The sequence below is a fragment of the Melospiza melodia genome, chromosome Z (assembly GCF_035770615.1).
Source record: "Melospiza melodia melodia isolate bMelMel2 chromosome Z, bMelMel2.pri, whole genome shotgun sequence".
Taxonomy (NCBI): domain Eukaryota; kingdom Metazoa; phylum Chordata; class Aves; order Passeriformes; family Passerellidae; genus Melospiza; species Melospiza melodia.
The window spans coordinates 59,331,487-59,343,123 of NC_086226.1; the positions used below are offsets into that span (position 1 = coordinate 59,331,487).

At 36.3% G+C, this 11,637-nt stretch overlaps 1 protein-coding gene across 1 annotated transcript in view; it reads left to right on the forward strand.

Annotated features, from left to right (window-relative positions):
* SYK (spleen associated tyrosine kinase) overlaps window positions 1–10,572 on the forward strand; it is a 31,433-nt gene extending 20,861 nt beyond the window's left edge. Inside the window, exons 8-14 of the mRNA XM_063180272.1 lie at window positions 2,378–2,468; window positions 3,133–3,310; window positions 4,480–4,689; window positions 5,134–5,323; window positions 6,306–6,446; window positions 6,652–6,764; window positions 8,297–10,572. Of these exons, the coding sequence (XP_063036342.1) occupies window positions 2,378–2,468; window positions 3,133–3,310; window positions 4,480–4,689; window positions 5,134–5,323; window positions 6,306–6,446; window positions 6,652–6,764; window positions 8,297–8,369 (996 nt within the window). The 3' untranslated portion in view covers window positions 8,370–10,572. The remainder of the gene's footprint in view (window positions 1–2,377; window positions 2,469–3,132; window positions 3,311–4,479; window positions 4,690–5,133; window positions 5,324–6,305; window positions 6,447–6,651; window positions 6,765–8,296) is intronic.
* Window positions 10,573–11,637: the final 1,065 nt, after the last annotated feature.

Genomic DNA, 11,637 nt, shown 5'->3' on the forward strand with positions numbered 1-11,637 from the left:
ACTGAGATGGCGTAGGCAAAACTCCTCTCATGGCTAATGAGATGTTTGTCATGCAGTATTTAGCTATTAGATTTTAATAAAATAAGATTACTTCATGCTTTTTTTCAAATCATAGTTATTACCCTGAAAGAATATTGCACTTGCTGTACAACTTGCCTTCATGAGAATCGTACTATGCTATTTACTATAAAACTATAATCATCACTGTAAAAGTCAGATTTAGAGTAGTTGGAGCCATTTCATTCATGTGTCACATTTTTAAAAGGCTCCTCTAGAGGCCTGTTTTCTTGTACTCCTTTTTATTGATTGTATTGATTGATGTATGCAAGTCCTTGGTCATCTTGCCCATTCTCTGTTTCTTGTAAGAATACAAGAAGTAATCAGTTGTCCTGTACCTTACATGTATTAAGGCAAAGATCCTTATGTCCAAAAAATATCTGCAGAATTATACTTGCTGTTTTAAAAGGGTAGGGCAGAAAGGACTCTGCATTTAAATGATAGTTAAATAAAAAGGAAAGTAGGAATATTAACATAAAAGGCATCACTGTTATTTAATCAATCTGCAGCAATTAGAAATTCTATATGCATTAACCAAACTAAGTAATGACAAATAAGGCACTATGATTCTTCTTAAACATGAGCAGCTCTCTGAGAAAGAAAACCAACTTTGATATATCTGGTGTCACTGTGTGATTTTCAGTTCACAGCTGCAGAGCTTTATTTGCAAGCATGGAAGTGATATACTTGTTTGGTTTTATGCAGAGCAAGAGCATTCAATCCTTTTGGATTTTTGTTGTTGTTGTTGTTCTTGAATTGCAAAGAGCCGTCATAACTCATATGTCTAGTTTGAGGACTCAGCTATGTCTTGGCCAGAGCTATGTTTTTATCAGCAGTTCTCCACTGCTGAAAGGATTCTTGAGGTATGCAAAATTTGGTGTACATTAATTACATTTGGCCAGTTCAAAGTATGCCAGTTGACTTCCAGTCTTAATGGGGGTTTGGGGTTAGGGAATTGCCTGTGTGAAATAGAGTGACACAGGTCTTGTCAGGGTGAATCAGTCTAGAAAAAAAAAACTAGAGCTAAGGATCTTGGTTTATACCTTCATTTGCCTTGAGAATGGTAGATCAATCAGTTTGTTCCTTGACATATCCCAGAACTGTCTTGGGGTTTTGTGGCTTGTCTTGACAGCAAATGGCCTTTTCACACTGTTCCAAGTCAGAAATACTACCCTTACTGTGCCTGATGTCAATGTGCTCATTCTGCTAGGCCAGAATATTGCTGCAAACTGGATTCCTACACATGGGTTGCAGTAAAATCTGTGAAACCTTTTCTATTTCATCCAGCTGGGCAGATTACTTAATTATGATTTCAACGTCTGTAGTTCCCAGGTCAGGTGTTTTCCCTACTAAATGCTGTTTCCAAATGATAAAACTTCTATTGCATCTAATAGTTCACTATGGGAAACTTCACAGAATCATGGAATGGTTTGTGTTGGAAAGGACCTTAAGGTTATTTCATTACAGTCCTTTTGCCATGGTCAGGGACAGCTTCCACTAGAGCTTTGTTTCTCTTTGCTTGAGAAAAAACTAATGTGCAGAAATAGATTCTGTAATTGCATGTTCCCAACAGCTCACAAACAGAAGTGACCAGATTAGTAGAGTTTCTCTCATCTCTACTTTATTGTGCCAGGCAAGGAGCTTCCCAATGGGTGAGATGGTTTGTGTACACCATATTATTTCTCTGTCAAGAATAAGGGCAGAGGAATTGTATTTGAAACAGATGCTTAATTAAGTAATCTTGTCCCTCCTCAGAGCAGACAAACAGGCTGTACCCCAAGTATCTGGTCCATGATGTTTGTCCCTGAAGTTACACATGCCTATGAAAGTAGTAACTTTTTACTACAGTTGCTTCCACTTCTTTAAAATAGAGCTCCTCTGTAATATCCACAAGAGAAACAGGAAATTGGTTTTTGTTTTCATTTGTGCTAGCAATTTCTCTGTGGCCCAGATAGGGGGAGAGATAACTTGAAGAAGGAGGAAGGACAGATTAAAGAGAAATCCTTCTAACTGCTTGTGTTACATGGCAAATTTGAAAAGAGCATGTAAATTTAATATCTGCAGAATAAGATTTGTGCCTGACCCACTACAGTTAATTCTCTCTTATCTAATGTTCTGAAATATTTGTAATATCTTTCTGTGCTTTTGGCCTGCTCTAATAACCTTCAGAATTAAATAACCGCTTTTGGATCCCTTGCTTTCTGATTCTCACCTATGTGTCTCTTGCAAACATTATACCAAAATTCTTAGGGGAAAAAAAAAGGTGCTTTTAACTTACCTATTTATTGTTAAAGAGAAAAACTGTATTTGTGTGCTACAGCTTCAGTCAACTATCGGTCACCCACCAGAAGAAGCACCTTTTAATCCATACGTGCTGCAAAGGAACAGAGGTCCTACAGGAGCAGAAAGAGGTAGGCAGAGTAATATATGTCATTAATGCAATTTTCTTCCTTATGGCAGAGCTCTTTCTCAATCCTTATTTATTTTTCCTTGCATCTATTTCACATTCCGTTATGTATTGGTATAACCACTATCATAACTGAAGCCAGGTAGCTGAAGATACCAGCTGTCACGATGTATAACAAAAATAATTTAGCAGAAATCCCTTTTTCCATTTTGAAGTGGGGTGTTATTTCCTGGACTCTAAAAACTATATTCTCTCATGTCTGAGAAAGGATTGTGCCCAGTTGCATCCACAGTGCCAACCATAATGCAGTTAAAGTTGGGTGCCTGAGAATGAAGGACATATAAGGCAGCATTCTCAGTGAAGAACTGTGTGAGGTAACTCATGGGAAGTACCATGGAGAAGGGCCAACCTTTAGCCAGCCTTTTATCAAGTAACCTCCTGGTTTCACCCTGCACAGATGTTCAGTAGTTACAGCAGGTCACCAGGGGGATGTCTCTGTCTTTTGGTCTGCTCTAAAATGCATATAGATGGACAGCATATGGTTTCTTCATAATGCCCTTGCAAGTCATACACACTGATGGTCTTGAACGTAGAAAAAATTAATATATTAGCTGTGGCAGCAAAAATGTCTGAAATCATGTCTAATTTTTTCATTGTTTGAACTGCAGGTGATCAGAGAGAGGCCTTACCCATGGATACTGAGGTCTATGAAAGTCCATACGCCGATCCAGATGAAATTAAACCAAAAAATGTCACTCTCGACAGGAAATTGTTGACTTTAGAGGAAGGTGAACTTGGCTCTGGCAACTTTGGTACTGTAAAGAAAGGGTTCTATAAGATGAAAAAGTGAGTGTTGCCTTCTGTTTTCATGGAATCCAATATGTAAAAGTTCTAGCCTTTACTTTTTGGAGTAGCGTGTCATTTGGAGTGACACACTGTAACTAATTTCAATTAATATTCACCGGTTTCTCTCTTTGTATGTACACTTGCGCACTCATTTTTGTCGTAAAGTGGGAAAGTACTGTTTATGACTATTTTCTTTCCTGATGGGGATAGTAGAATAGGAATCCCACTGTCTTGCTCCATAGGTTGCAGAAGTACTAATGCTGCACAGTATTTCCCATCTGCACAACATCTCTGTCAGAAAACCGGGAGAGTGCCATGGACAGTTTACCTATAGCAAAGAGAGTTTTGCCTGAAGTGTGATAAATACCAGTTTCCTGAAGCTGGAATGTTGATTTTCAAGGAGACAGAACATGTAACATTTTCCGTCACATCATGTCAGTAGGAACAGACCCTGTTTGTACTTGACTCTTCATGCATTTTCATAGTAAAATGTTATCAGTATGCTGTTTATGTGCATGGACTGATTATGTACACACTCTCATCTCTTGAAGTTGGAGGCATTTCTTTATACTGAGATTTTCAGAGGCAGAAAGGATTTCTATTTTTCTAATGTCGGATGTAGGAATTTGAAGGGCTCTGATCTCAGCTTGTGTATATTTTAATCGTGTTTCACACAAGCTATGTTGATCTCATCCGTCACTCTGTCAGTTTGCTGTATGAATGGAAGGTTGCAGAAGTAAGCTTAGATTCTCGGGGTTTCAGAACCCTGCCTTGGCAACTGGCGGTGATGCATGTTCCAGTCTCCACCCCAAAACACCCCAGTGCTTAGAAAACTCTTTATAGCTTTTCTTGCCAGAAAAGCTTTATGCCATCTTACCAGAGTGGACAAGAAAAATTTGTCCAGTGTTTATTTTTCAGGCTTCTTTAGGCATTGTTATGACAATCTGTAATTTTCTGAGGTTCTTTTCATTCTCACTCTTTTGCTTAGCTGTCTTCTGAGCATTTGATAGAGAGATGTTCCTGTTATGGCTGGATTTTTCTCCTCTGAGTGTCAATTCTGTCTTATGTCACAATTTGTACCATGTGAATGGAAATATCTGATGAAGATTGTGTGCATTGGTGCACAGATTTTTCAGCAGCTAGTCTCAGAACTGGATTCTCTTTTGCAGGGGTGCCAAGCCTGTCGCTGTAAAAATTCTGAAGAATGAGAGTAATGATCCAGCCATAAAGGATGAGTTACTGAGAGAAGCGAATGTAATGCAGCAGTTGGATAACCCATATATTGTCCGAATGATAGGTATATGTGAAGCTGAGGCCTGGATGTTAGTAATGGAAATGGCTGAACTTGGGCCATTGAACAAATTTTTGCAAAAAAATAGGTACGTAAACTTTGATTCCATTCCATAGGCATGGAAAAATTCCTTTCTTTTATTTTTTTCTTTAAGGACAATTAAAATTGATATGTTGTTAATGTAATAATTAATGATTGTAGTTATTCTTCACTAGAACATGTCTCCGAACTGTCAAATACTTCCGCCAAAATATAGTATTTTGAATAAATGAAAGACTTTTCATATATCCTTCTTCTCCTTCTCTGTATCTTCTTCATATATCCAACCTGTCCTTTATTAATGTGATCACACATCATCTTGCTCAGGACAAAAGCTTAGATTACCTTTTCAAATTGAAGCTTAGCTAAATGTGAGTGAATCAGGTTCCCAGTGTAATGTGGACAACTTCAGAGTAAAGATTTGTATCTAAACTCCATGAAAAGTCATGAAAATGAACTACTGACCTCTTTAAAATTCAATTGTGATTTTCAGACATGTCACAGAGAAGAATATAACAGAGCTGGTGCATCAGGTTTCCATGGGGATGAAATACCTGGAGGAGAATAATTTTGTTCATAGGGATCTGGCTGCAAGAAATGTGCTCTTAGTCACCCAACATTATGCCAAAATTAGTGACTTTGGACTTTCTAAAGCTCTTAGTGCTGATGAAAATTATTACAAGGTAAGGTCTGAACACAACATGAAAACTGTGTAGTATCATAGCTTAATAAGGATATTTTCAGTTGAAATGCAGTTGAAAATGAAAAATATTATGTATCACTCATTATTTTAAGACCTAATATTAGATTACCAAATTCAAATTTTGTGATCAACATTAAGACATGTAGAGAAGAAAAAGCTGGTCCTTCCTTTTACTTGTCTACTTTCATTTCCTTTTGATAAACTTGTCGTTAGAAGATTTCAAGTTATTGTGGAAATTAGATACTACCTTATATAAATGGGGGGAAGTGTGTTTGTTGAGAAACAGTTCCCATTATGTCCAAGTAAAATGTATGCTACCACTAATACACTGCCTTATAGAACATAATTAGGGGAGGTTTTTGAAAGAATACCATTGTTAAATAATAAATTAACCTAAGCAAAATTTGTTTATCTTGGTTTTAAATTCTTTGGACCTCAGTACACCTCAAATGATTAAAGTAATTGCAACATTTAATAAGGTAAAAGGTGGGAGACAAAGACTGTTACCATGTGTATATTTGTTTTCCTGATATACACTCTTGTGATTCAAATTACTTCTTCCTTCTGCTTATTCCCTTTTATCAGCTCTTTGAAACTAATAATCCAACCCCTGAAGCACTGCAGAGGAGAAGCAAGCCCATGGAAAAAAATTATTCTAAAGAGCAACTTTAAATTAAATGCCACTAAAAGCATGACTCAAAGTCATTTAGCTACACTTTTTTTTACCATGGATTTCATTTCAATACATTATTTTGAAAGTGGAAGATTAGAACAATTTTGTAACACTTTCAAAGAAGCTGTTACCCATTTTCTCTAATGCTAACTGCATCAGAAATGTTATGGTACTTAGTACAAATGTGTGTAGATCTAAGTTAATGTTAATTATGTGCATTCAGATGTTGTTTACTGCTTATCAGTTAATCTAGTCTGCTTTTTTTCCTTTCTGTTATGACATATTTTAGGCACAAAGTCATGGAAAATGGCCAGTCAAATGGTATGCTCCAGAATGCATGAATTTCTACAAATTTTCTAGCAAAAGTGATGTCTGGAGCTTTGGGGTTTTAATGTGGGAAGCTTTCTCTTATGGACAAAAACCATATAAGGTGAGTGGTTTTATTTGGTCATGTTTTTTCTTTAAAAATTCATAGCAAATTTGAACCAATATTTTTTCCTAACTAAAGGGACTTGCTGCAAGAAGTGAGTCAAAGGATAGCCCAAAATCGGTTCCAGTCCTGTGTTTGATTTATGCTGTCATGTGTGCTGTAATAATTTGCAACTTGGATGACTGTTCTGGTCACCCTGTTCCAGGGAATGAAAGGTGGAGAGGTTGCACAGATGATTGAAAGAGGAGAACGAATGGAACGTCCTGAAGTCTGCCCAACAGAAGTCTATAGTCTAATGAAATTGTGTTGGACATACAAGTGAGTGTGCTGGGATGCTCTTTTGATAGAAGCACATTTTAATATACATGATTAATAGCTAGAAAGAGGGTGAGTAGGGGTTACTTCAAAATGCATCTTTTCACAACCATACTCCAAGCTCAGAAGTCAATTGCACTTTCAGGTGAAAATTATCTAAATTACAGAGTATACTACAAAAAGCCAATTTTGTACAACAGAGTTTGCCAGAACAGTTATATATAAAATACATGGTATCATAAAAAAAAATTACACAAAGATGTCAGTCTAATGCATTTTGAAAAGAATGTTTGAAAGTATGCAAATATTTTTGTTTCATTTTGAATTTGGTTGATTTCATTTTAATTTCCAAGGGTTTAGTTTTACTGAAATTTCAAAGTCATATTGCCAAAATATTTGTTCAATTTCTCAATATTTAATTTTTTGAGCTATTTATCTTTTCTCTAATAATGGAATATATTAAAATTGGATCCCACACTGACTTCTTATCAGTGAGAGGCAAACCATCTTTTCTGATATGTCAGAAATATTTTTTTCTGTTTCATAACAATTTAGAAATTAGAACTATGAAATACAGAAAAAAAAATAAAGCCTACCTGATTTTTTAAATTAGTATGTTGCAAAAATATACTAAAACTCTTTCATGATTTATTGTTTTAAACTATTCTGCTGAAGTTACTTTTAACTGTAGAAAGCACCCAAAATTACTCTAATATCACTTATTCTTCCAGGTCATCATCAGGAGAATAGGTTTGTCCAAAAGTTCTATGTTAAGGTGCTGTGGTACTTCATTTTAGGTACCTTGCTTCATGTTAGCTTTATTAAACCTAGTACTCTAAAAAGAACGTGCAGCCAAAAAGTAATTCCTACCTTTTGGTTTGACTCAAGGAATGCTATAGCAGGTCTACAGTGAAAGAGATCAGGTTTTGTTTTTAGTAACAAACGTATCATAAAGCATACTGATTTTGGTTTTGTACTAAAATATCTTTATTATTAGAAAGAAAATAATTTTTAAAAAGAAGGTTCAGGTCAGGCAGAGTAACTATCTCAATATGTAATGTAAAATTTTAAGGGCTTGTTGTCAGTTTGTGTTCTCCGAATAAAGAAACAATTGCAGATATAAAAGAAAGATGGTACAGTCATATGATGTGTGGATAGGCTCCTCTCAGTGCTTCTAACCACTCTGTGTGATGGTACTACCCATTATAAGGCAAATATTGCACAGCAAATATTCTTTTCTCCAGATAATTACTAAAGTAAATGAAATAGAAAATTAAATGGAGGTGATTTACCATTTCTTTCTTCTAGTGTCTTCATCAACCACAAACAGGTATGATAGTAAACCCACTGACAGGATGCTCTTTAGTAGTATTTGTCACTTGGTATTAATTTTGAAGTGTCATTTTTGTAGCCTTAATATACTGTGAGCATCTTTAAGTGAGCTGTCACTGAGGTAGAGTCTCGAGGGCTGTAAGGCCCATGAACCTTGACAGCTCTGTCCTTCCTGCGCAGTGACACTTGTCATCTTCCCACAGCGTTGACGACCGACCAGGATTTGTTGCAGTGGAGATGAGGTTGCGTAACTACTATTATGACATTTCCCACTAACGGCGTGAAGAGCAGCAGCTTCCTCATCTCCAGCCAGCACCCTCTGAGAAGCAGCACATTTTCCAAAACCAAGCAACCTCGAGTTTTGTACTTCCGTTTTCAACCTGCAAAGCTCAGAGCTGAGCCTTGCATCCGTAAGGTTGCCTTTTCTTACCTTCTGCACAAAATCCAGCCCCAAAAGAGTTTTGGAAGTGTAACAGTCTCAAAGCGTGCAGCAAGGATGTTAGATCTAAGATGCTTCTACTTTTGCTACATTCCATTTCATTTTATTTACAGCTTTATTTGCATTATATTTTGCAGTCTTGTAAAACTTGTTTAATGACTTTGAGCCCTCTTCCTCTCGTATATTGGAATGCAAATTGGAATTTAAATTCTTCTCATCAACATTATTATCCTTTAAATGTATTTAGTTGTTCCAGCCTTCCCTTTCCTCAAGGAAGAATAGCATAAACATTTCTCAATATGAAGCAAATTCGCTATGCAGGTGTGTCAGACGCTTTGACTGACAGTGTGTTTGATTTTATCATCAAGCCCCTTTAAACCAAATCACATTATTCCTAGTAGTAAAGGAAGCAGAGGGGAATTGGGAGTTCTGACTCTCTAATATTGTCACATCCTTTAAATGTGACCATTTTCTTTTGTTCCTCATCTCTTCTTTTGTTCTTCAGCCCAGCTGTTCCTCAGGGAGTTATTTTTTCCTAGTGAAAACTGGGAACTCAGAGGCTTGATCTCATCTTGGAAGAAAACATACCAGCACCTAAGATGATTCTATATTTTAACATAAACTCCAACACTGCATTCCTGAAAATACACCTGTGATGGAGCAGTGCTTACCTTTCTCTGTGCTCTTCCATCCTTCTCCAGAGATACTTTTTCTATGGATCTGTTTGGGTACACCATAGCTCCTTGTGTGGTGCTTTGAATAGCAATCATTTCTATATTTTCTTCAAACCTTTCTTTAGAAAGCATGTGAGAATTTCATGACACTTTACTCCCTCTAAATTTAAATTTCACATCTAGTTGAAATATTTTATAATGGGCACATGGACAACAAGATTACCAGGTCCAAAATCTTAGTATTTGTCCTGTGGGACAAATCTCAGTAAAAGGCATCTCAGGAAAAGGCATTTGTCTTACCAGTCTTCTGTAATGTAGTGTGCATCTCCATTAAATTGGAAGTATAGTAGAGTAATAACAAATCATGGAATCAATTTCTGATTCTGTTTTTACCCTTATGCTTTGCTTGCTCAACCTCATTTTAAATATTATCAATAGAGACCTTTCTATCACTCATTACTTACAAGCAGCTATTTTATTGTCATTTGCATATATCTCAGGAATCTACTTACATTTTGTTTGCTAGATATAGATATTTTAGAAGAATATAAATAATAAGATTTAGAGTTAGCTATATTTATTGCATATGGCTGGTTAGTATATATGTGTTTAATTTTTGTGTGAACAGAGTATTAGAGATGCAGTGGTATTTTTTTTCTCTAGTAATTAAATTGTGTGAGCAATTAAACTGAGAAAGGGTGAAATCATTTTCATAAAAGACGAGACTATAAACAAATATAGAAGCTACTGGTACTTTTTTTTATTTTTACTAAGTTTATGGCCTATTTGTTAAATAATATCTGGTGCCTTTTAGTACTTTAGTCTTGGCTGTCCAGTGCAAGGCACCGCAAGCTACTGGAAGATACTGAGTGTAATAGACTGTGTTTCAATGTGACCAAATGTGACTTGCCTTGAAGATGATTTAATTTTGTTTTGTTTTTAAGAAACATTTTTCTACAAGACCAGATTCTGTAGAAGTTAGCAATAGTTATACATAGGTGTTTTGTCACTTTAGTTATGTTGCAGAGAATTTGTTATCTCTACATGTGCAATTAGTACAGTTATGGGGATATTAGCTATAAAAAAATTGCACAAATCTCTATGAAACAGCAAGTGACAGTACTCAGTTTTCTAGAATGAGGGATATATTCATCTCTATCTCTCACTCTCTTTAAAAGTGATGTCTGATACAACAAACATGGAGGATTATTTCTTCTCTTCTGAGTGAATGGCAACATCACTTTCTGGAGTTACTTGATTATTTTTAACTTCATTATTACATAATAAAAGTTTACAATGAGAATATAAAGTATTGTGAAATAAATAGATTCAGTTTTAACATTTTAATTAAAGATACTTTATAAAATATGCTGTCTTAACAAGAATCCTTTCATTTTGTAAAAAATCCTGATTCTGTGCAGTTTGTATATGTACCGAGTTATCGTGATTGTTGTGGAAGACTGAGTTTTACCTGCTGACAGTGAAAGGTGCCCACCAGGACAGATAAGGCCACTGAAGCTTGGGCTGCTTTCAGAGCAATTCAGGAATAGTAGGAAATTCCCAAAATATGCATATTGTTATTGCACCTAAGTATTTTCAAAGTGATTTACAGCAATTCTGTGCTGAATGTGTAAGGTTAGAGAATGCCAGGAGTCAATGCACTGTATCAGCTAGCTAAGAATTTCTGCCTTACAGATGTCAGCTATGCAAGATTTAAGTCACATTATATGACATGGGGCCTCCCTCAGATGCAGACTGCTGTTCTAGGTATTCTAAAATAATAACAGCAACATCTTAGTGTTTCATTTTGCTTTTTTGCATGCTCAGGTTCTCTGGAAAGCTAAGGCTAGATGAGTGTGAATGTGAATTTGAACAATAACCAAGAAAGGCGGAAAGGCAGGCAATTCTTCAAGCAGCTGTTTGCCTCTGGATAAGTCAGTCAGTGTCTGATTGACTGTTCTTCTGTGGATGTTTTCCTGCATAGCAAATCTGGCCTATTTGCTGCACCTTCCCACTTGTAGGGCTGCACCATCAACTGACATGAAGGGACTTCTTCTCTTTTGGCTGTCTGGATCTGGTTGTCTGTTTTTAGATTGACTTGTCTCAGAAATGCCACTTGGTGGTGAAGGCCTACAGATAATTGTCAGGACAGAGTTAAGGGGTAGAAAACTGCAGCATGCAGTTAGAGAGGCTGGTGGAAATAAAGGACTAGGTGATAACATGCTAAGAGGGCTTTTCACTGGAGGAAAACTTTGTATTTACACATTTAGTTAGGGCTCAGATTTACAAAACTGTGGAATATGATTTTGAAGTATGGGAAGCATGTGGCTTTTTCCATAAAAACACACCCAAACATCCTAAAAGCCCTGATGTAGCCTGTCCTTTCTTCTAACACTGTGCAAAAAGGGGGATTTTAATCAGACAGTGAGGA